Here is a 24,808-nt window from a genome sequence, read left to right on the forward strand (position 1 = left end):
ATTAATTCCCTTTGGCTACTTAATTAGTTTAACCCAAACCCATGTATGTATATTCACTTCAGTTCTTGTTTTCCTTCCCTTATACCTTTTTTTTAATGCCAATAAACTCGATCGCCTTATATATAACGTTGTTGATTAGATTATTATAGAAAAATTGTTGACGTAGGTGAGATACAACATTTGCATATAAAAATATTCATCTGAAGAAATGAATGGTAGATAGAAATTCAAGCTATCAACATATTATACGTGAAAACTAAGTTTTTTTTTTTTTGTTTATATTAATTAAAACCTTGGATTTTTTTTATTTATTTATGAAAGACTAAGTTAGGTTAGATGCATGATTATTATACATAATAAAAGCCCTCGTTTTTGTTGTTTTGCTCCCTTTCATTTTAGTTCATAATTAATATGGCATCAATTGAAACACGCATGTGATTTAAGTTGTATAAAAAAATTGATGGTGGAAGCAGATTAACCGGTTCAGTCGGCCCTTCAAGCAATATTTTTGTATAGTGGAAAAATAAATGAGAGGGACAAGAAAAGAGAAATATTATCACTTGCATACAAGAGAAGAAGACAACATAAATTATAACATTTGGAAGGAAGGAAAAGAGTCCTAACAGGTGAAGGAAATTTTTATATAAAAACGTAGGAGACCATACTACATACATCCAGAAAACTCGTCAAACATCAAACCCTATTTTATATCTCAAATCCCCATTTACAAGAAGAAAATTGATAATAAAAAATTGCATCCCATGCCAAGCAGCTTTCACTTGCTACTTGCCAATTCTCTCACAATCATCATCCCTTACATCATCTTCCTAGACCTATAGCTGCCAATAACACTAATATTTCATTAAATTAATTAACCATAACAATAATATTATATTAATACCCTCGTTTTATAAGTAAAATGAGGGATGATGGTGGTGAGGATTATTATGGATCAGTAGTACTGGAACATGTCTGGAGAGGCCATGATGGGTTGGTTAAGGTAAGGTAGATTGAAAGGCTTGGTGAAACCGTGGTCACAAGTACTTGTTTCAAAGCACTGATCAGTTTCGTACACCAACTCACTGGCGCTCATGGTGTTGAGATAACTGAGGATTTGATTCAGATAGTCGAGTCTTTGACTCAGTTCCATCATCTGAGCCCTCAGAACCGAGTTCTCAGCCTGAATGTTGAGATAGTGGTGGGTGGTGAAGTTGATGCTGTTCAGGATTTGGTTGTTTTCTTTGCTGAGCTGAGCCACTTGGGCCACTAATTCATCCAAGTGCTGCTGTTTCCTCATCCTGGATCTTCTTGCCGATTCCCTGTTAGATTCCTTTCTCTTTCTTTTTCTTTGGTCCATCATATTCTGCTGGTGCAGGTCCTCTTCAGACCCAGAGTTCTGAAGCTGCGAGGAGCTTGAGGAATTGGAGTTTCCACTGGACGAAGCCATGTTAATATTTTTACACCAAACTCACTGCTAAAACTTCAAATATAGATTACTAATATTTCAGGATAATCTAACCTCAAAGGCGACTGGACACCTATACTAGGCTACAGATAATTATATATATAGTAAAAAAAATAAGCAATTACAAAATGGTTATTTATGAAAAAACATAGAACCAGTAGAGGAAGACAACTGAGAAAGATTGAACGAGATGGGTCCTGCGTCTGAGGGAGGAATTTATCATAAAACCGGATCGGAGGATTTCACTGACAACTGGAGACATGAGTCTCAAGCATCAACCACAACAATTTACGCAGCATCAAGATTTACAGCAAAAAAAAAAAAAAAAAAACTTCTTGGAAGAATAATATCAGCAAAAAAAAACCAAGATATTTCTTTATCAGCAAAAAAAAACCAAGATATTTCTTTCTCTTCTTGCTGGAAGATAGAGTTTTGACTTAATGGATTTTTGGTATAGACTCTAGAATCTAGACTGGAGTTCAACAACCAAAAATCCCCGATATAAAAGCAAACACCCTCAAAAGGGATGTGATTAGAACAGAGGAAGCTGAGGAAAACTGGGGAAAACAAGAACTAAAAGAAGCAGCAGAACCTCAGCTCAAAGAGAAAAGAAAGAGAAGAGAGCGGAAGTGGAAGAGGCTGTTGAGAATATTGATACGGTAATTTATAGAAGGAAATTATTGAAAATGAGGAAATTAAAAAATAATTAAAAAAAAGAGCATTGGAGAACCTTCTTGTTTGGGAGTTGTTGGAGGAAGATGGGACGAAATTTACCCCACCCTCCGACTTAGGCTGCATCACCCAACACATGCTAATTTTTTTTTATTCTCCTTTTTGCCTCTCTTTTCTTTCTCTTGTAATTGTAATATAATCTCGTTCTTAAGTTGTTCTAGTAGTAATTAAAATATTTTAAAATAATTTGAGTCATTGTTTAAAATAAGATTATTTTTAATAAGTAAAATCTAAATATGAATGCAATGGTTACGATGAGTTGTCATGAGTAAGGTTGGCTATGCGATTTATGTTATGATTCGTGTGATTCGTCAGCCTTAAGGTGGGAGTTTCCACAGTCGAGGTGGTTAAAGCTTAATACGGATAGTAAAGTTGGCGTAAGATGTGGAATCGCCATTGCTGGGAGTTTAGTGAGGAATTATAATAAGGAAGATTAGATGCTTAGATGTAGTCAAAATTTGGGAATTAACTCGGTATTAGAAGCTGAACTTCATGAAATTGTAGATGGACTCCAATTGCCATGGAAGTAAGGGGTGCGTCATTTGGTTATTGAGAATGATAGTAAAATGGCGACGAATTTAATACCTAAAAATGAGAGAGAGGAAAACTTTTAGCTAGAGTTAGAAATCTATAATTGAGTGGTAAAGAATTGATATGTTATACTTCGATTTGCACAAAAAACAACAAATATGACAATTGACGCTATAACTAAGGAAATTAGAAAGCATACAATGAGAGTTCTTTTCTTCGCTTATCTTTTATCGCTAGTATCAAGTTTTTTTTATAAATTTTATTATTGACATTTATATTTAATTTATATATTCTAATTTGATTAATTTTAACTCTAATAATTTTTAAATTTTGTTTTTTATTTATAAAAAAAACATGGCACCTGATTCGTAAATTCTGGATTTAGTGCTTGAAAAAAAAACAATCATCACAACCTATTGGAATACAATCTGACCAACCTTTTGGCATTCAAAACTAAAAGCAGCTCCATGCGCATAAAATGAGCTCCCAATAATGGTGTTAAAGCCTAGGCGGTAACACAAGGTAACCATCAAAGTTTTGACTTTATTTGGCTACAGGTTTTACTTTGAAGTGAAAACATATAGAAACAAATAATAACATCCCAGAAAGCTTAATTAAAAATGAACTTCCATTTTAGGCCTTATATGGTATGGTATTAACTAACAACAGATTGGACCACAAACCCAAATTAAAGCATATGGCCCCAGCCTTAATTGCATGCCAGTAGTGGGTAGGGCAATGATACTAAAAACAGTTTTTTTCTGATATGTTTTCTAACAGGAAATATCACAAGCAAAAGCAACTACTATATATCACCCCATTCCAATAGTGGTAATAGTTAAAAAACTTGTTAATTGTTTCTTAGACCCTGTTATAGTGTTATTGTGCAATTCCTGGTTCTATTCTTTGCAAATGTGACAAGATTAGTTTTTTTTTTCTTTTTTATTACTATCAGAAAGGTGAATTTCATTAAAGATTAGTCATGTTGAAGTGATAGCTATGGGCTATGGGTTTGGTTTAATCTGCCTAAAACCTACTCTTCCATCTGCCCAACCCTCACATGGATACAAGAGATCCACAGAAAAAATATGCAAAAGGAATGTGGTGAACCATTTGTAGAGAATTAATGCTACTTATTTATATTTATTCTAAGAATTTGTATTAAATAATATTATTTTAATTATAAAAATTTTAAAAAAAATATACTCATATTAAAGACATATAAATATCAAACACTTAATTCCCGTGGTCCGGATAATATAACTGCTGGCCTGGCCAACAGAAACTCAGATCAGGGAGACAAGAACCGTTGTATTTCCATGATTACTTGTGTCGGAAGCGCAATGGTGCAGCCATAAACTTCTACTTTTATACATGTTTAAACATGAAATCAAGGTTTCTGACTTTTATCTAGACAGAAAAAGAATGAAGATGAACCCCCAAAAGAAAAAAAAAAACTATGAACTATCAATAATGTTATAAATACATTTTAATTGATGAAGCAGTTGGACCCAAAAAAAAACCCACCATGGGTGAAGCACATATACTTGAGAATATTCCATCAGCTAAAACTCTAAAATTTGCCTAATTGATGTCATCAGGTTTTCCCTTTCTGTTACTATAGTTGAGCCCATGTCAGACTGATAATGACCACTTCCAATCCCATGTTTTTCTTTACTTACCCCCCGAAAAAGAACACCAAAATTGATTTTATTTTTACCAAATGCTTACACACAATGAAAGACTAAAAGGGGAACACGAAAGTTCTTTGATGCTTACCCTGTTTTGGTTTATAGCCATGATAATGCAATACACACTAATCCAACCAAACCAAACCCAACACCATGTTCCTGTATGTAACAGATACACCCCTTTATGTTTCGGTCTGCAGTATACAATGAGGGGGGAGTAATTACCAAAAATTAATAAATTAATCACAGTTGGATTTCATTTTTGGGATAATCTGTTAAGATCCACATGATCTTTTAATACTAATATTGGTTTGCAGACAAAACCATGAAACATGTTGATAGCTGAAACAGCTGATGGAATCACCATGCTAAAGGCGACCAAAAACAGTTAAACCACTGATCTTGGGTGAGGCCCCTTGGAAGACAGTGATGGAGTACGTATAGTAACAGGAGGGTGGGGCACAAAATAACAGTAAATATAATAAAATTTTATGTACTTTATCATGGATGGGATGATGGTTAGTGAGTCGGGCTGAACTAATAATTTAGGTAAAAATATAGTTTCAAATATATATATATATATATCAATCGACCGAATCCAAAAACGATGATATATTTCTGAAAGGTTGAAAAAGCGAAAAGAATATGGTTACATTCTTTTCTATTTACAAAATTATTGTTGGATTACAGCATCACCTATGAATCATGGTTACGTGAAAATTAGATGTAGGAACTCATATGTGATCATTAAGTATGGGGCCAATATAAACGAATTTAGGACTATAGGTTACCACTTATTTAGTTAATTAAGCTGGTAAATTCTCTAGTTATTATATAATAAATAATAGCCAAATTTGACCTTTCCCTCCATCATTCATTAGTATAGTCGTTAAGGATATGGGGCATCGTTCCTTATCAATTAAGATTCGATATCGTAAAAAGTATTTTAAGAAAAAGATTTTAATAAAAAAATAGATTTATATTTGATATTTGATATTTGGTTAATAAATCAGGTAATAAAAGATTGTGAAGTGAAATTATTTTGATGATATCTGATTGATTAATGGTGTATAGAGATTGTATATTATTAGATCGGTCCATGGAAAACTAAAACTTAACTTATGTGGATTCAGTTAAAATACAGATAATAAAAAAACCTGCAACAGATTCAAGATTCAGGAAGTGTTGTAAAAAGAAGGACATTGAGTACTTTTTCTAATTTCTTCCTCCAAGAAAACTTTAGATTCTGAATGTTTAGCAATTGAGACATAAACTTGTGATTCCTCTTACAATTTGTAAGGTAAACGTTGATTTTGTACGAGTAAAAGAGACAAATAAATTTAATTACTTCCATGGTCAATCAGACATTACTACTTTCAATTTTCTTTATTTTAACAATCTTCTTCATCAATTGGCAAACGTTATCAGGCAGAGACGAGAGAGCAGCAGAGGGAATTTCAATTATAAGGATATAATAATATATGGTCGGTTTTTGTAGGGTCAAGACCAAGAGGCCAATCTATTTCAGCTTTTCCGAAAGGGTCCCCAAACATACTCGATCAATTTCGATTTTCATGCACATGATTTTCTCATGTTCCACTTTTATTTTTATTTTTATTTTTATTTTCTCCTTTCTTTTTTCCTCGGCTTATAGCTTTCAACATCAACAACTTGCATGGTTTGGTTTCAGAGCTTCCTTTGCGCCTATTACCTGACAATACACAATTGCAGATACCTAAAACACATATACGATATATTTAGCGTTTATAGATAAGAGAAATTATCCGGCAGTGGATAATTCCTATTTAACAAACTATACCCAAATCCCTGAAACAGGATTTAGAAAGTTGTTCTTCAACCTTGGCTGCTTAACCAACAAGGAGGTGGTCTCTCAGCTTTGGACAAGTCATCTCTGCTGGGTCGCTTTGTTGGACTAGTGTATAGCTAAAAAACCAGGCTAAGTATAAATCCACATGCTACTTTATACGAAAAAGGAAAAGAAAGCAGTCATCTCTTCAAACCTAAAAATCTAGACCAGCCACCATCAAATTTGATCATCTTTACGGCTCCAAATTACAAAACTCCCTCAAAAAGAAAAAGCAGATGACCGCTCACGCTATATCGTGCATGGTAGAAATAGTTAAACAGTGAGGTGAAGCTGTCATGTCACCTATTCTTGGTCCAGTTTCGTACCAACTTCATGTCTGATACATATATTTTATCTTTTTATCCAACTCTGGAATCTTGAATAAATCTGCCTTCACCGTGAAGGCAAGCCTCAAAATGATATTACAGCGTATTATATATATATGTTAATGTCACAAACCAACATGGAGACAATTATTTGAGAATAGTTCTAATTTTGCACTTGCCCCAAAACGGGAGAAGTAAACTTGGAGTTTAAACAATTCCGTGCTTCTAAAAGCATGCTTCCTTAGAGAAATAATCATGATTATCTACATGAAAAGCATATTCGAAGAACCTGGTCATAGTGGGAGAACCCAAAAATCAACTCCCTTTTGTTTACTTGTAATTTAAAATGTCATTAAAAAATACATATTTTTCTGTAAGGAGAATCACATTCAAAGCCTGCTTGATTGATATTATGCTTTAATCAATATGTATATATATATAACAGTTGAAAATTCACATTTGAGAAAAATAAATAAAGGAACTGAATTCATACATTACTTGCTACAGTCAAGCTGGCATTTGAAAACCCAAAAAGACGTATCAATGTAGTTTAACTGCTATTTTCTTTAATCATAAAAACAACTAGGGCATGTGAACATTACTTAAAAGAAAAAAAAGGGTTGGAGAAGCTGACACAGAATCCATCAACTTTAACCTTTGCACAGCTCAATCTTATCATATCTGCCTCTCATTCATTTTGACCAATAACTTGCTATCTTTCCCCCAAGAAGATATTGGGTTCATATGGTTCACCAGAGGCTACTATCCTTTTTCCTTCAATGGAAAAAAGCATCTGTCATTTGAGTTGCTTCTGGTAGCACCACTGCTAAACAATATGTAAACAAATTGCCAAACGAATATCATCGTATCAATCAATTAGATGCTTTTTTAATGGTTTGATATTTTACTTAATTCAGCTCTTCCAAGTGGCAAACAAAAGAACACGGGAACTAATTCTTTCAAGCAAAAAAGAAATATATAGCTGAGGGATAATTTCTTTTTCTTTTCCTTCCCCTTCGTGTAAAATAACTCAAAAGTCAATGAATTTATGTTAGAGTCAATCCCCTAGATGTTTTTTGGGTTTCCAAGCTTTTAGCATAATCTGCCAAGTTTTTGCATTAATTTCCAAAGAAGAGTGGGATTATTACACGTGATCTATTCTCTTTCCAACACCTATTTCACTGCACTTTATTTTTTTATGACAAACTTCATAAGATGTGCCCCCCACCAACCCATAAGAAAATAAAAGGGCAGCCATTGGGTTAAAGAAAGGAGCCAACTTGTAAGTTGGAAGGTTTGCCCCTGCTGCAATGCCGTTAAAAAGCAGCGAAAGATAAACTAAAACAATAGAAAGCTGAAGCATCCACTTGAAAAGCCAAACCAGGACAGGAAGCGGGGTGTGGGAAAGAGACCAGCAAATCAAATGTGGACCCCTCCGACTCCTCCTAAGGGCTTTTTTTTTTTTTCAAATATGCGGCAAAACCAAATATTCTTTTTGGGTGAGATTTTGAGTTATATGCTTTTATGAGTTGTATTCAATTATATTTTTATAATTTTTGAATGATTAAATTAAAATTTATTATTTTAAAAAGATAAAATATAATTTTATTATTTATTATTATATATTTTTATAAAATTTAAGGGGACCCAAAATAATATTTTTACCATTTTAGTTTCCCGGCCCGTTGGCGCCGCCCCTGTTCAAAATCTGTTTGACCACCATTCTTTATTTCCTGTTTCATTATATCTTAGTATATTTTCCCCAGCTTCACCGGGAAATCCTTTTATATTTTTTCTTAAACTTTTATAAATAATAGTGATAAGTACCGAAAGTAATTAATATCAATAATAAAGATTAATAAATTTCATTCAAACATTTTTTTTATCATTTGTCATGCGAATACATCTATAATTTTTATTATTTTAGTAATTTCTTATCCCGTTTCATTTTCGATAAACATATAATCATTTGTTACAATTAAATTAAATTAACAACAATTCTTTTTATAAAAATTCAAACTTTTTTATTTAATTAAATAAAATTTATTGTGTTAAACATAGATTGTTTTAAATCAAATAATGGCTATGGCCTCTCTACTACGTTTAAATTTAGAATTCAATATCTATTCTTTAATTTAATATAATTCGCTCATCATTAGATAGTTGCAATAGTTAATACCCTTAATTATTTTGGTCAAAATGATGAGTTTGATTTTTTCTTAAAAATATTTATTTCAACTTTATGAAAAAATATATATGTTGTGTTGTTAGATAGGTGTTTTAAGAGAAATTCACACAATCATTTTAATCGATATGCTTAAAGATTCTAATTATTTAGACTAAAAATTCTATTATAAAAGTAGATGACTAGGTTATATCAAATTAAAATAGAATGATTATATCTCAATTGTGAGCATAGTAGAGATTGAAACTATAATTTTACCATTATAATATAATGAGAAAAAAAAGTTGTGTGATTAGTAAGTCCAAATATTTAACACTCTTGATATTTTTGGTGGCCAATATGAATTTTTTTAATAACATTTATTTCAATTCATCCTGTTAAAATATTTTTTATTAGAATAATATTTTTAAAAAATCTAACATAAAATTTAATCAAAATACCTAAGCATATTAATTATTTTGAATAACTAATTTCATTGTAAAATTTGAGAACTATGTGGAATTAAAATATAAAAATTAAATCTCAAATGTTATTATAATAAAAAATTTAATTAAAATTTTACCATTATAATTATACTAGAAAAATAAATAAACAAAAGGTGATTGGACGCGTGTTATATAGATTCCCCCTAGTTCATGTGATTATGTTTATGTGGACTTCGTTATCTAAAAATGGTGTAGCCTTTCTCGTTAGATAGGGCATTTGGGCTTGGATTTTGGACCAATGGAAATAAAAAACAATACTAAGCTCACAAAAATTGAATTTAGCCCAAAATAATCAGGCCCCGATGTGGTTAAAAAAATTGAATTTGGGCTTGGATTCTAAACCTAGATATGAAAAACATTGGGGTTAAATGGAAAAATATTACAATCAAATCTAATGCTCAATGCTCAACCTTTTGTTACCATTTTTCTCCCTAAAGGTTAATAAATGTGTTAAATACATGGATCGAAATAAGTAAGATAATATTTGATGCATTGATAGAGTATAATTTTATGTATTACAAGTGAATTAAATGATGTTATATTATTAAAAATAAAGTAAAATAAATTTTTGATGATATGTCATCATTTGGTACATTGATAGTGCATAAAATTATATGTCATTATATAATAGATATTAGGGTTTTTTTTTTTTTATCTCATTGAATTTATAAATAGATACTCCAAAGCCCCCCTTTAACGGAGCTTCTCCGAGCCAGAAGCATAAGTGAGCATTTGAGAAACACCAGCAGGTGAAAATTCAACTGCCAACAAGCAAACAGGTTTTCCTTCCATAAATATTACACTGCTCATAATAGTAGTTCTCGATGTCTAAGCTTAGTAATTTACATGTACAAACACAAGCTCTCAGAGTTAAAGACTTAAAGACACATACAACAGTAGCCTTATATACAGGTTTGTAAAGGAAACAGAGCTTCTACAGTACAGAGCTCCAGCACTAAACAAAGCTTAAGCTCTAGATACAACATATCTCGTATGTCTCTCCAACATTATTAGAAACATAACAGGACTTGCGAAGACATAAATATAGCATCTAATATCACCAAGAAAAAAACACAACACCAGTCTCTTCAGTGGTAAGACAACATCGTTTGGCTTGATTCCTGAACCATGAAGTGGAAAATGATTAGAGGCACACCCCGCCATTGGCTGTAGCATCTTCGGGATGGTAATGAAGCATTTCCTTCCACATCATCTCTCTGATCATCTCTTCCCCTAAATCCTCATCTATTTCAAGATCGAGTGGCACCTGGGCTGAAGGGTTGCGGTTCGGATCATACAATGGTGCCATGTAAGGGTGTTGGAGTGCTTCAGTTACACTAATCCTCTTTGAAGGGTCAAAAACAAGCATCTTTTGCAACAAATCAATTGCCAAAGGATGGGCATTCGGATAAAGATGGGAAAAGGGGCTTCCAAGGGAATATGGAAGTGATTTGATGTATTTCCTTGCCTTAGGGTTATCTATAAATTCAAGATCCTCCTCCTTCTGGCTGCCAAGGATGTTGATGATCAGCTTAAGTTGATTGAGACATTCTGTACCAGGGAAGATGGGTTTCCGGCCAAGAAGCTCCGCAAAGATGCATCCAACAGACCAAACATCAATAGACGTTCCATAGTTGTCACAGCAGAGGAGAAGCTCAGGGGCCCTGTACCAGCGAGTGACAACATACTCTGTCATGAATTGACCCTTGGCATTGCTAGTGCGTGCCAGTCCAAAGTCACAAATTTTAAGGTCACAATTTGCATTGATAAGAAGGTTTCCAGGCTTCAGATCTCTGTGAAGAATATTTGCTGAGTGAAGATATTTCAGGCCTCGGAGCAACTGCAAAAAGAAGAACAATGAATATTTGATCATTTCCTGGTCACAGTAGAAGCTTTAAAGCAGAACTACAGAACCACAACCCCACGTATGTATCTCAACTGAATTATTATATAGAGTTGATGTCTATATTTGCGGGATATCTCTTTACATCCAAATGACTTTGTAAAGTGGCAGTCAGACAGACCACAGATGCAAGCTACTAGGAATTGGATTCCTAAGGAAATAATTTATGAAGAATAATAGGTCGATATTAATTCGCATAAAAGCTTGTTGAGGTATAACCGGACTGGATCCATTAGTGATGAAGTAACTATACTCCAAAAATCCAGTGCATTAATATGCCTAGAACATGTTTCCCCCTAGACCTACCATGAACTAACACTCATAAATTCTGGTCCTCACTGTTATCTTGTCATGTTAAAGCATAGGAGATCAATTAGCTGAAGCAAACATTTTTCTCCATCAATAATTCAATATGGTGCTAAGAATTAATATAACAACCAGAAACTGCCCCTATTCAGTGAACAGAAAATTGCCGAAAAGGAAAGCACATAAAATATCTTAACAAATAGTTACATGCTAGTAAAACATAAATCATCAAAAGATATGCTAGTAGAACCACAAACATATACAACATAGATCCAGGATGCTAATATTCAGATTCAAATTCGACCATTTAATTTCTTGCTTCTTTGTCTAAGCTTCATTTTTATATTTCAACTCAAAGTAGATAACAACAAACGATCTGTCAATGCATCCACAACACGCATTTGAAATTGGAGAACTTTAATTCAAGTAATGCCACGTAGAAAGAGCAGTTATGCATATTGAAGAAATCTAATAATGATCATTGGTAAGATACCTGGAAGAGGAAATACTGACAGTGATCATTGGTAAGCACTTGAGAAGACTTAATGATTTGATGCAAATCGGTATCCATAAGTTCGTAAACCAGATAAACATCCTTGAAGCTTCTCCTATGAGTCGGCATCATGACATCTTTCAAAGCAATCACATTCTCATGTCTAAGATGCCTGAGAAGCTTCAATTCACGCAAAGTTCTGAGAGCATCAACACGGTTCTCAAAGGCGTTGTTTATCTTTTTAATGGCAACTTTTTCATTGGTTTCGCGATTCACAGAAGAGCAAACGATCCCATACGCCCCTCTTCCAATAGGTTTGATCGGCACATATTTGGTATCGATTTCGAACGTCGTTTGCCACATCGAATAGTAATGTTTTCCTTGGTAATGAATACCGTTAGGGGGCTCAATTGGAGTTGCCATTTTCCTGCCTTAACCAAAATTTTTAACCCCCCAAAAAAGAGAAGAAAATTAACTGAATAACTAACTTAAATCGAGAATAAACAAAACAGTTCTGAATAAGCAGAAAACAAGTTCCTATTTTGGTTTGACTTTTTTTTAAAAAAATAATTACTACTTAATTAGTGGGAGCCGGTTCACTTTATCGTACAATTAAAGGAATTACAAAAGAAAAAAGGGAAAGAAATAAACAGAGAGAGATCTTAAAGTTTTACCTGTTTTTGGTAAAATTTCTTATTGATTCTAATTTATTCCAAAAGAACTGAGCTTCAAAATTTCCCGCGATACAGGAACTTCACATCTGATACTGCTGGCTAAGCCACGTCCTGATTCACTTCAAATTTCTCAGAAACAAAAAGGGAAAACTAAACCTCCATTCGCTTCGATGAAACCCTAATTTAAACAACGTCAAGGTTGGATTTTGAACGATCCCGACGCCGTAAAGTATCAAGCCAAGCTCGAAACAGAAACTTTCACGGTGCCGAACATTCAGAAAGAAAAAGGAAAAACTTTGGAATGTAATTATTTTGTGTCAACGATGAGGTTGGATGGGATCTACTCATAAGAGTCAGAAGAGAAAGATTCGTTATGTCATCGCCATCCGATCATAACAACAACGACGAAACAAAACAAATTATTAGGTTTTTATTTTATTTTATTTTATAATATACACTTATTTAATTAATATCTTTTATCTTTTGGGGTTTATATATTTATTTACTACGGTCTGGATTTTTGGATATTTATTTTTCTGTTTCACGTAGTGTTAGGGATCCCCGTATCAGTAGCAAAGCGGGCGACCTTCTTATTAGGGTATACATAAGTTACGGCGTCGTTTCTAATCCCCGGTTGAAGCGGACGTCAAACGACGTTTAATTATTTTTCTAAATATTTTGACTAGACGCTTTCTGTGGATAAACCAAGAATATTCGCCTATTCGGGACGACCATGGCGCGGAAATAACGGATGAGTCCTTCGAAAGTTAAAGTCTACGAGTATGCAATTTTTTTTATATATTTTAAAAAAATATGTATTTTACATTTATATAAAATTAAACACGAGAAAAGGTTTTTCTAAAAAAATTCAAATAATATAAACTTAATTTGACTAATAATAAGCATTTTCAATAGTTATTGATGAATCGGACTGAAAGTTAAGTCTTAGGTCAAATCCAAATACTTAGGAATACAACAGAATATTTAGCATAAATTTGGAGTTTATTTTTTTTTAATTCTTGATTTGTCAAATCTGAAAGAAGAAAAAAAAATCATTGTTTCAAAATGATTATGGTTTTTGTTTCATTAAATAACAATTAATAACACTGTTTAAAATGTATTATTGAAGTAATCACAAATCAGACACGCCACCTTCAAAATATTTCATCAATCTCCGCCTTTTAGGTGATTACATAGTTGTTGTTTAATGTTTTATCCTCTATCTTTCAAACAACAACAAACGGATAAGAAAGAGTTAAAAAGAAAATCGCCAAATTCCATTTTAATTTTACAATTTCCTCGAAAATCGCAAAGAGAGAGAGATCGGAGATATTTGTTTTGGCAAGGTAAAAGTTGTGGATAGTTGATGCGCATCCTGCATCTGCAGATACAAATCAGTGATTCTGAATATGTGCTGAGTTCTCCCAAAGCCTTTTAAAGCAGATGAGATGAGAGTGTCAACCCATGCAAATAGGTATTTCTTGCTGCTGTTTTAGGTTACATTCTCTAATGGAATACGTTAATTGGGTTTTAATATAATATATCTTGCATCAGATTTTCGTTTAACCTGTTGGCTTCATTGTTGAAACTATTAGCAATGAGATAGTAGATAGATGGAAGTTCTGTTTGGGCATGCTGGGGTGGGTTTGCGTCTCTTCTGCTTTTAAGCTGGTGCTTTCGATTTGGATGCTCTGAGCACCTTGTTGGTTGCTGACACACGGTATATAGCACTAAGTAGAACAACATGGGAATCAAAATTATTTGAAATCTTAAAATTTACGCACCAACTCAAGCTATGTGAACCAGAAAGTTAAATGTATTTTCATTTACACGTATCATTTATAACAATGTATAATACCTGCATAAAAGAAAAACTCCAACAAACTTGTAGAAGTGTCCCTATTTATAGAAAACCTCCCGATGAACATAGCATATAATTTGGAACTGGATTCTCATTTTTTTCCCCATTTCTAATTCAAGTTTTTTCTTAAAACGAATCGAATGCCAATAAGAATGCGTGTGTGGAATAAGATTGTAAGTTTCTCCAATTTGCAAATTTAGTTTAGGGCTCTAGACAATGAAGGAAAACTTAGAGTTTGACACAATTTCATTTTTAAGATGTTGAAAAATTCAATCTCAAAATGGATGCTTGTGATAATAGTTAAGGTGATGATGGTGATGTTAAAGATCTTCAGGTATATTTTGCTATATTTTATTTATTATATTATGTTTATTATAATTGAAGACTAATTATGACAATATTATTAAATAGATTTTGATTTGAAGTCCACGCATGTTTTGCGATAGTGATTATGAAATAAATAATTAATGGAGGCGTTTAGAAGTTTATCCTACTAGATTTATTACATTCCTCGAAGTGAATGTAAACAAAAAGAAAATAAAAGATATAATTATTGACCACTAAAAGTAGGAATATAGTAATAAATAAGTGAACAATGGGAGTTTTCAAGATAACTCTTCAAAGAATAAAGATAACTTATGTTATCAATGTGATATGAAATATTATTAGCTACATGTGGCATATGCTCAAATATTTTGTTTCATTAATATTCTTTGAGGAAGGATATGAGAATGTCTATTATTATAGATAGAAAATATTTATCTTAGTTAGTACTAAAATAAACAAATATTATTTTAACATTTGATAGTACAAAATTAGTCAATATCTTGTGATGGTTAATCCATTGGTTTCAAAAGATATTTATAATGAATCTTATATTGAGATTTTGAATAAGAAAAATATTGTATTTCATATTAATCACTATTGCTATAAATATCTATTTTGAAAGGATGAAAAAGGGAGGATTGAGTTTTGATTACTCTTGTTACTAAATTGAATTGATTATGATTATCTTTGTGATCTTTTTTTGTCACCATCTCTATTGAAGGGTTGGAAGTAAAATATTTAACTGTGAAAGATCTATTTATGAGCAATAAAATATGATAATTCTATCTAAAGCTCGTTATGGTTAGATGCACCTGAAGTTGCAAAAACTTTTTTTAAGATATTTGAAGATTTTGGCATATTCCCTGAAACGAATATTGTATATAATTATTTGGAAATTATATTTATCTTGTTGACTTAGTAACATTATAATATTCACATTGATTTAGACATTTTCAGTAGTAAATGTCACAATAACACTTATATGTGGATACAAAGTAAAATGACTGATAGTAAAATTATTAATTTGTTACAATTTAGTATAATTGAAACACATGTTAAAGTACACTAGAAGTTTACTGACACAAATGTATTTACTACTTGGCATGACCAGTTAGACCATCCTAAATCATATATGATGCGAAAATTAATTAAGAATTCATATGGACATTCGTTAAAGAACTAGAAGATTATTTAATTTAAAAGAATTCTTATGTGTTGCTTGTTCTCAATGAAAATTGACCCATTCATCCACCATGTGAATGGTTTTGATATTATATGATTTTGGTAGATGCATCTACAAAATAACCACATGTGTTATTAATTTGAATTTATTGTTTGCAAGATTGATTGTTTAAATAATTAATTTCAGATCATGCAATTAAGACAATTCATCTTGCTAATACTGATGAGTTTTTATCTTAATCTTTTATTGATTGAGTTTGAAAAACTTTTGTAAAAGTTTACGCATAATGGTTTAGAGAAATTATTGATTGAACACCTTTGATTAATGTCTAAACCATTACTTATGAGAACTAAACTTCCTATTTCAACATGAGATTATGTTGATTTACTTGTTGTATGCATCAAGCCAATAAGTTATAAAACTCCCCATTACAATTGGTTTTTAATCAAGAGTTAAATATTTATCATTTTTGAATTTTTGTATGTGCGTATTTTCAATTGCTCCACCACAACGCACAGATATGAATGAATCTTTACAGAAAGTTGGAAATACATATTAATTACAAGTTTCTTTATATTATTGAATGTTTTGAATGTATTCGAGATTTAATTATGATATGATTTGTAATTACAATTTTGATTTGATAGTTTTCCCGACATTAGGGGGAGAGAAATAATAACTTGTAATGAGTTAGGGGAAAAGTAATTTGAACCAGAAGTTTAATAAGGGTAAATACACATTGTACTTTTTTTTCCTTAATCGAGGTTTTGTCCCATTGGGTTTTCTTGATAAAGTTTTTAATGAGGCAACATATTATGCGTATTATAGATTGTGTACTCTTTTTCCTTCATTAAGTTTTTATCCCACATAGTTTTTCCTAATAAGGTTTTAATGAGGCACATTATCTACCAATGGACATCTAAAGGGGAGTGTTATAAATATCTTATTAAGTGGATGTCCATTATGATCAATATAAAGTTTTGGTGTACTTTAAATTTAATAGTTATTAGAATTAGATATCTACTTTTCTATACTTCTTATACATATAAATAAAGATTCGATGAAATATTGTAATCACTCATTTTGATCAATAAATTACATTCTCTATTATTTTTATATTTTCTTTATTCTTCATTCTCTCCATCTCTCTTTATTTTATAATGAAGGCATGAATTTTAAAGCAACACCTCTTACTAAACAAGCTTGGAGGCCGCTTGAACAAAATAAATGAAAGGAATTTATTTTCACTCTTATTTTAATGCTTTGTTATCTCGAACTCTTTCACAGTATTTGAATAGGTTGAGTTGGATTCAGTCAAAATTTTAGGCCCATTTACTAGATTTGGGCTTTACCCAAAAAATAGGCTTAAAATGATAAAATGATAAAATGATAAAATTCGGTCCCAAATACGATCATATTAATTTTTAATACTAATTTTTAAATATAATACAAAAAGATACTAAAAATATAAAAATAAATTGAAAATAATTTTTTAAAAATATACTTAAATAACAGTAAAATAGATGCAAGTTAATAAGCAAATGAATCTAAAAATAGTAACAAAATTAATAATAAAATAAAAGTTATACAATAATGACAAAATGGTAGCAATATAATAGTGAAATGAAAGCAAAATAGTAAAAAAATCAACAAGAAAATAATAATAAAACAGTAAAAAAAAGTAGTTTTTTTTACATATTCTGGTCGGACAGGCCCGAGCAAAAAAAGTCTTATCCAAAGCTCAACCCATTTTCTAAACAAGCTTTTTTTTTTAAGTTTATTTTTCAAACTTATATTTTTATTTAAACTTTCTTATTTTTCGAGTGATCTTACTTATGATGCTTAACTTTAAATATTCTCAAAGAGGAGGTGAGGTTTCCTTGTTAAAATTGGTTCTTGATGGAATGTTAAAAATGGAACCGTTCTCCATTTGTGAGCATTGATGAATCTCATCTCTTATTTTTCAGGTTTCCTCTCCCCCTCCCTTGGATCCTGACGTGTATTTGGTTAAATATTTCTTAGACAAAGACAGCAGGGAATGGTGCCATTACACGCTTTGGAAGAATGCTATCAAATAAGTCTTGATTCGATATTTTTTTGGAGGATTCACTTATTTGACTTTATAAAAAAACGTCATCAATTCATAGTTCAATCCAAATTGGAAAAAAAAAAAAATCAGTTTGTAACCTCAAAGCTCTCCTTGAAAATAAGTAATTTAATTCACGAATTTATTTTAATGCAATTATTTTTAACAAAATCTAAAAAAAATCATCAAAATTCATTGATCTTCAATCTCAATAGAATGATGAATAAGAGTTTTAGATCATATTCTTTTCTTTTGTTATTCAATTTGGGCCACTTTTTATTACGAGTCAAATCAAGTGAGTTTGGAGAATTTTAATTTTTCCCTTCTTCATATTTATTAATTATAATATTTTTTCGATTAATTTGGGTAACTAAATAATCTTTCTACCGGACTGGATACACACTCCAATTCTCCTATGATCTACTCCTTCATCCTGAATGGTAGCTCTTTTTTTTTTTTTTTTTTTACTTTTCGTAATTAGTTTCTTCTTGTCATAATATTTTAAGAGTAGAGAAAAATCAACTAAAAAATATGGATCACCCAACCACCGACTCCCTGGTTATTAATTGTTAACTTAATAATTTATTAAAAAAATTAATTTTATTAATAAGATATATTGAAGAATTTGATGTTTGATGGGATGCACGCCATAGACTTAGGCGAGTAGAATTTAGAATCAGTATCTTAGATTAGATTCCAACTTAGGTTCGAAATGCACGCGCTTGCAGAACACACTTCACGCGCATGCTTAGCTGCCAAGCTACGCTTTTAGTATTAAAGAAATTAAAGGAAAAAGACTTAAAAACCAGAGTCAACTCTGCTCAAATTATTTTGCCTGGAAACCCAAGAAACAGCAGAGTTTCAAGTTTCAAAGGCAACGGAAAATTAGGGTTTTACTGTTAACAGAAACCGTACCAAAATTCTTTATTTATTTTCTTTTCAATCTTCCTCAGGTGATTTCTCTTTTGGGGTTTGCCCCCTTTCTCTGTTTCTTTTTCTATTTTTCGTTTCTCCCAGATTGCTTTTGTTGCTTATTGATATATATATATATTTTTTTGTGTTTTGCGTCAATTTTTAATTATGTTTGTCTTGAATTAGGTAACAAACGTTTAAATTGTTGTTGTTTTAACCCAATTTAGAAAGTTCCTTCTCCGGCCGAGAATTTGAATTAGATTTGTTCATTATTCTTCCCCCCCCCCCCCCCAAAAAAAAAAAATTGAGCTACAATTCATTAAATGCTAGGATAATTCAGGTTGAGACTTTAATTTCCTTGAAGGGATTGTTTGATTTCTCTTTAGAACTAAAACCTTCTCTTTTAGTCAAAAGAACCCTTTTAAGTATCAGAGAAAATTTTTGTTTTTTAATTATGGTAACTCTATTGATGTATTATTTGCTATCATGGTATGCTGTTTTAATTTTACTTGGGTTCTCTTGGTTTAACAGAGAGGTAAAATTTATGATAAGATCATTGTTTGTATTGACCTGCTTGTTTAACTTTTATTGTAGTTACGGCAAAACTGCTGCACATGGATTCAACATGTGCAGCTAGCATGTGTTTACCAGAGCAGTCGCATTCATCTATGCGCAAGTGGTACTTCAGCCAAGAAGAAATTGAGAACCATTCTCCATCTAGGAAGGACGGAATCGACCTTGGAAGAGAGGAGCAGTTGCGGAAGTCGTATTGTTCTTTTCTTCAAGAGCTTGGAATGAAACTTAAAGTGTAAGTGCAGGGGCTGCCTATTTTGAAGTTCTTTACTAACTTGATGAGATGCTAATTGCTTTTCAATATATCACCAAGTAGGTCCTTAGTTTTGTAGTTCTCAAGTTGTTTTGCATATTGCTTTTGAAGCAATAGCTTTCGTTAAGTGTAACATTTTTTTAAGTGGTGATGAAAAATTTACTTGCAGGCCTCAAGTAGCAATAGCATGTGCAATGATGCTGTGTCACCGATTTTACATGCGCCAATCCCATGCAAAGAATGATTGGCAGGTAGATGCTTTAAATGTATTCCACTGCTTTAATGCGTACTTGCAGCTTTCTCATTCTAAATATGGAACCATGTATTAATGGACATGAGTGCTAATAGGGAAAATATGCAATGATTTTGTACTTTTTCACGAGACCAGTTAGCTGCATTCTTTGGAAGCAGAAATCACTTAATTCATATGAGAAATGAAGGATTATACACATAATATCATCACATGCTATTTCTTATTTTTGGATATTTAGTAGTTTTCGTTCAAAGAGAAAGTGTATATTAAATTGTTCAAACCTAGCTGGCTTGGTTTTCTCTTTTCTGAACATATTGGTGAATTCTGCAGACCATTGCAACTGTAAGCACATTTCTTGCATGCAAAATAGAGGAAACACCACGCTTGCTGCGGGATGTTATTGTTGTGGGCTATGAAATTATCTATAAACGGGATCCTTCTGCTCCAGGAAGAATCAGACAAAGAGTAATGTCGATTCCCTCACCTCAGCTGAACTATGTGCCTTCTCAATATCTTGCTTGCCTAATGTTTTTACCACATTTGGCATGCAGGAAGTTTATGATAAGCAGAAGGAATTGATCTTGACTGGGGAGAGGCTTTTGTTGGCAACGATTGCTTTCGATCTTGATGTCGAACTCCCTTACAAGCCCCTTGTTGCAGCTGTGAAGAGATTGGAAATTTTTCCGAACCTCTTAAAAGTGGCATGGAATTTCGTGAATGATTGGTGAGAACTTGCCAACGAGTTCATTTTAAGCAAACTACTTATCTTTATACTATGTTGAATTATTTTGGGTCATTTCCTTGTGTCTTTATGATATTAACCTAACATGAATTGAATTAGCAGGCTTCGTACAACCATGTGCTTGCAATACAAACCCCATTACATTGCAGCTGGTTCCATGTGTCTTGCTGCTAAATTTCAAAAAGTTAAGCTTCCAATGGAGAAGGGAAAAGTATGGTGGTTGGAATTCGATATTTCACCTAAACAGTTACAAGGTTTGTACTACAGATATATTTCTATCTTTACATGTATCAGCTTTAATTCTTACTCATGGTCATTATATTTTTAATGAACAGGAACTATAGTTGATAATTAAAAGCCTGGCTGTGGTTCTTATATACTCTCTACAATATTTAAAAGTGGTACACATTGTTCATGGCAGAACTTTCTTTTTTAAATCACCCTCATTAACCTTACCCTGTTTTTTTCCTCTTATATAATAAATATAAATTATGGAAGCTTATTGGAACGTTTCTCGAACATTAAATGCATGGTTGTTCATAACCCTCTTTTTCTTTTTACCGAAATATATATATATGGGACGGTTATCTTTCATTGCCTTGATGTGTGCATAATTATTGCGGCTAAAAATAAGCTCTATCCCCAAAATTTTCAGAGGTCACTCAGCAGATGGTCAGGTTGTTTGAGCAAGACAAAAGACGAGCTTTATCGTCAAGACATGAGAGGGCTAGTCAATCTGCTTCTTTAGCTGGGAACACAATGACGCAATCATGCACTTCGAGTGCATCAGCTGGTACTCAGTCTGGTGCTGGAGCTGAGAGTAGTAAAGTTAGCAAATCAATGGACAACTGTGCCAGCCAAGATTGTGTGAAAGAAGTTTTCCCACATCAAAAAAGTGATGATGGCGCAAGTGGTGTTGTTGAGGATGGCAGTGGTACGGGTCAGCCAAGAACAGAGGAATCTGACCAGAACCAAAGTTTTAAGATTGTTTCATCCGTTGCCTGTGACAACAAGCAAGCAAGTGCAAAAGAAAGTTTACCAAGTCAAACCAGTGATAGTGGTGCAAGTACTGTTGTCGACAATGCTGAAGGTGATTGTGATGAGCTAAGAACAGAGGAATCTCATCATCTAAACCCAAGTATTAAGATTGTATCAGTTTGTAATACTTTTAGTAAGAGCGACGCCGACCGGATTCGAGAGATCTTTAAGAGGAGGAGATGTGATAGGGCTGCAAATTTGAAGCGAACGAAAGTTAGAGATGACGAGGTAGACAGTGAAGCCTGGATAGAGAGAGAACTGGAGATGGGAATAGAACTGGAATCTGCCGCTTCCCGGAAGCGAGGGAGGGTGCACTGAGGTTTTGAAGTTGGGAGAAGTAGTTCGTTGATACCCTCTATCCACATATCTTCTTTCTACTTTGCATCAAAGCGACCCTTCCATGGTTTCATTTATGGCATTTCAAGAAAGACTGAATTCTATTTCTCTCTTAGAACAACTATAATTATTGCCTTGTTGTAGACTGTATACAATTGTAGAATAATTGTAACATTTTTTTTTTCAAGAGAAATTGTATTTGTATTTTAGATCATTGATGCAAGAATCACATCCATTCTTTTCTGTTGAATTGTAAATATATAGTTGACCTACCATTTATTAGAACAGATTCATTGTTATTCACTTTTAGCAACTAATTGATGAAATATACGAAGAAATTAATAGTGCAAAAAGGCTGACCTAGGTAAAGCCCTGATGTATGTATTGCTTCTTTCCTGTTGCTTCTTTTTTTTTCCCCTTGAACACCAAAATCAGTGTACCAAAACATGAAGTCATTCTTTGGCTAATAATCTCAACTACCCTTCATTGATTACGTACGTGACGGTACCAAGGAGCAAGAAAGAACTAAATTTATGCCTTTCGCTTTTTGGCATAATTTCAACTTCATCTGAAAAGATCCCATTATTTTTGTGGACGTACATGCATACACATGTAAATATACATATACCCTCAGAAAATGTAATGATTTAGGTTGATTGGATTGCTTTTTATTTCAAGATGATCGTTTCGTTAAAAGACGAACAAAAATGAAAAAGAAGAAGAAGAAAGAACTGATTTACGTTTAATACAAGTCATTTGTAAAGAAGGATAAACCTTGCTTTTTCACATATATTGACCAGAAAAGATTGTTTTTCTACAACTTTCTCTCTCTCATGGTCTTTTTCTTTTGTTACTGGTCTTTTTCTTGCGTCATTTATCTTTTGTCTGCTCAACTAGACTTGAGTTTCGAATATGTCGAATGTATTCGACATGAGTATAATTAGATTTCATATTTTAGTAATTTTACACGCGAATGCTTTAAGAAAAATGATGAATCGGATCAGTATAACTATATGTTGCATAACATATAGATGATTTTTATAATTGTATAAGCTTGAAAACTTGGTTCAAATTTGATCTGGTCAGAAGGAAGAAGCAGAGAAACATTTAAGCACTTAACTTTCCAAGTGTGGGGATGAAGATGAAGGTAGTGGAACCCTCCATTGCCGTGAAAAGCAAGCACATAAAGCTCTTAACCCACCAAATCAGCCATGTGGGTTATTTTTTTGCTTTCTTTCTTTCAACCAGTTCATCTACTTCTCCCATTATCTGGCCTTTTAATTTTACCCTGAAAAGAAAAATCTGTTGAAAGAAAAAGAATCTGGTCAAAACTGTCTTATATGTTCCATGTATTTGTGATCCTTGAAACAAAGCTCTTTTCTTTTTTATTTTCTTTTTCTAGATTATTTTAGGCATACCGCCTTTTTCCCTTAAAGAAAAAAATAGAGAACATGATCCATCAAGATTTAATATTGGAAAGATCAAAGGATAAAACTTTGATTAAAGTGGTCTGTTCTTAGATGGAAACTGAAAATATGCACAAAGCTAAAGTGTTTGAATCATTGGGCTGACTGGCATCAATATTTTAACAAAGAAGTGGATAATCTCCACCATTATTGTTAGAAGATACCAAAGCTACATAAAAAAAATCATTCTAAATAACCATAGGGAAATAAAGGGATCAACACAGAATAAGGAAATATATATACATATAAACATATATATGGGGCTAAGTGGGTGGGGGGGTGTGATAGAAAGCATATATTCTGCTATGACAATGGCTTTGTCTTCTTCTTATGACATACCTTTAAATCTTACAAAAACTTTAAACCCCCTTTTAAGGGCTTTCTGATTATTATTTTTTGACTAAAAAATACAAGTTGCAATATGTATAAATATACACAGCGAAAAAGCATAAGCAACAAATGATATTAAACAATTGAAATGGGAAAAGGGAAGGAAAAAATAAGGTTGCATAAAACATGTAATAATTGTTCAGAATTATTAATGTACTACCATATAATATGCAAGGTATTTTAGTTTTTATTTTTGGAAATTAAATTTTATATTACAGATATACATTCTGGATTTGATTTATATCATACAATTATTGAGTTATCAAATTATCATACATCAACATCATCATCATAAACATAAATCATTAAAAATAATTCAGATAATCAAACTATCATCCATCCATCATCATAACAAAATAAAAATCATTTGGTATGATGGTAGATTATATATCAAGTAAAACAAATACTTCTATACTAATAAAGAATCATTTAGAATGATGTTAGCTATATGTCAAGAAACACCAAACATTTATTGGATACAATCTTCATTGGAATTAGTTCACATAAGTTGGGACAAGATAATAGTATTACATAAAATTAAGACAATAAATTGATAATCTTGGCAGTATTTTCTAATTTGACCTTTTTAATTTTTTTTTCTTTTTAAATATAGACTTTGGAGACTGAATAATCTAATAATTTCCAAATTGCTCCACGGATTAAAAAAGAAGAAAAAAAATGGCATGTTGTAGCATTTAAAAATGTTTATATTCACAATCATGGCATTAGA

General features: G+C 32.2%; 3 protein-coding genes across 4 annotated transcripts; 1 reads left to right on the forward strand and 2 right to left on the reverse strand.

The window, feature by feature from the left end:
• Positions 1-589: 589 nt before the first annotated feature.
• Positions 590-2,288, reverse strand: LOC108454555 (bZIP transcription factor 44). The gene has a single exon (XM_017753054.2). It carries the CDS (start codon positions 1,445-1,447, stop codon positions 953-955), a length of 495 nt encoding a protein of 164 aa, XP_017608543.1. The 5' UTR covers positions 1,448-2,288; the 3' UTR covers positions 590-952.
• A 7,774-nt stretch (positions 2,289-10,062) lies between these two features.
• Positions 10,063-13,220, reverse strand: LOC108457318 (mitogen-activated protein kinase homolog NTF3). 2 transcript variants are annotated; one of them, XM_017756311.2, is made up of 3 exons: positions 12,659-13,220; positions 11,985-12,415; positions 10,063-11,122 (listed from the first exon to the last, which is right to left on the reverse strand). In XM_017756311.2, exons 2-3 carry the CDS (start codon positions 12,405-12,407, stop codon positions 10,427-10,429), a joined length of 1,119 nt encoding a protein of 372 aa, XP_017611800.1. In that variant the 5' UTR covers positions 12,408-12,415; positions 12,659-13,220; the 3' UTR covers positions 10,063-10,426. The 2 variants fall into 2 exon arrangements, with proteins under 2 accessions (XP_017611800.1, XP_017611799.1); XM_017756310.2 differs by having other exon boundaries at positions 11,985-12,411; positions 12,659-13,218.
• A 5,543-nt stretch (positions 13,221-18,763) lies between these two features.
• Positions 18,764-22,448, forward strand: LOC108454493 (cyclin-T1-3-like). The gene is made up of 7 exons (XM_017752970.2): positions 18,764-19,068; positions 19,622-19,835; positions 20,023-20,104; positions 20,437-20,571; positions 20,658-20,830; positions 20,951-21,102; positions 21,504-22,448. Exons 2-7 carry the CDS (start codon positions 19,642-19,644, stop codon positions 22,202-22,204), a joined length of 1,437 nt encoding a protein of 478 aa, XP_017608459.1. The 5' UTR covers positions 18,764-19,068; positions 19,622-19,641; the 3' UTR covers positions 22,205-22,448.
• The last annotated feature ends 2,360 nt before the right edge of the window (positions 22,449-24,808 follow it).

The sequence above is a fragment of the Gossypium arboreum genome, chromosome 5, assembly GCF_025698485.1.
Source record: "Gossypium arboreum isolate Shixiya-1 chromosome 5, ASM2569848v2, whole genome shotgun sequence".
NCBI lineage: Eukaryota > Viridiplantae > Streptophyta > Magnoliopsida > Malvales > Malvaceae > Gossypium > Gossypium arboreum.

Excerpts from the sequence above, each read along its gene's own strand:
- LOC108454555 (XM_017753054.2), bottom strand. The coding sequence starts at position 1,447 with ATGGCTTCGTCCAGTGGAAACTCCAATTCCTCAAGCTCCTCGCAGCTT.
- LOC108457318 (XM_017756311.2), bottom strand. The coding sequence starts at position 12,407 with ATGGCAACTCCAATTGAGCCCCCTAACGGTATTCATTACCAAGGAAAA. Across the intron at positions 11,123-11,984 it reads GTCAGTATTTCCTCTTCCAG|TTGCTCCGAGGCCTGAAATA; the intron begins GTATCTTACCAA and ends TTCTTTTTGCAG.
- LOC108454493 (XM_017752970.2), top strand. The coding sequence starts at position 19,642 with ATGGATTCAACATGTGCAGCTAGCATGTGTTTACCAGAGCAGTCGCAT. Across the intron at positions 20,105-20,436 it reads ATGCAAAGAATGATTGGCAG|ACCATTGCAACTGTAAGCAC; the intron begins GTAGATGCTTTA and ends TGAATTCTGCAG. Across the intron at positions 21,103-21,503 it reads TTCACCTAAACAGTTACAAG|AGGTCACTCAGCAGATGGTC; the intron begins GTTTGTACTACA and ends CAAAATTTTCAG.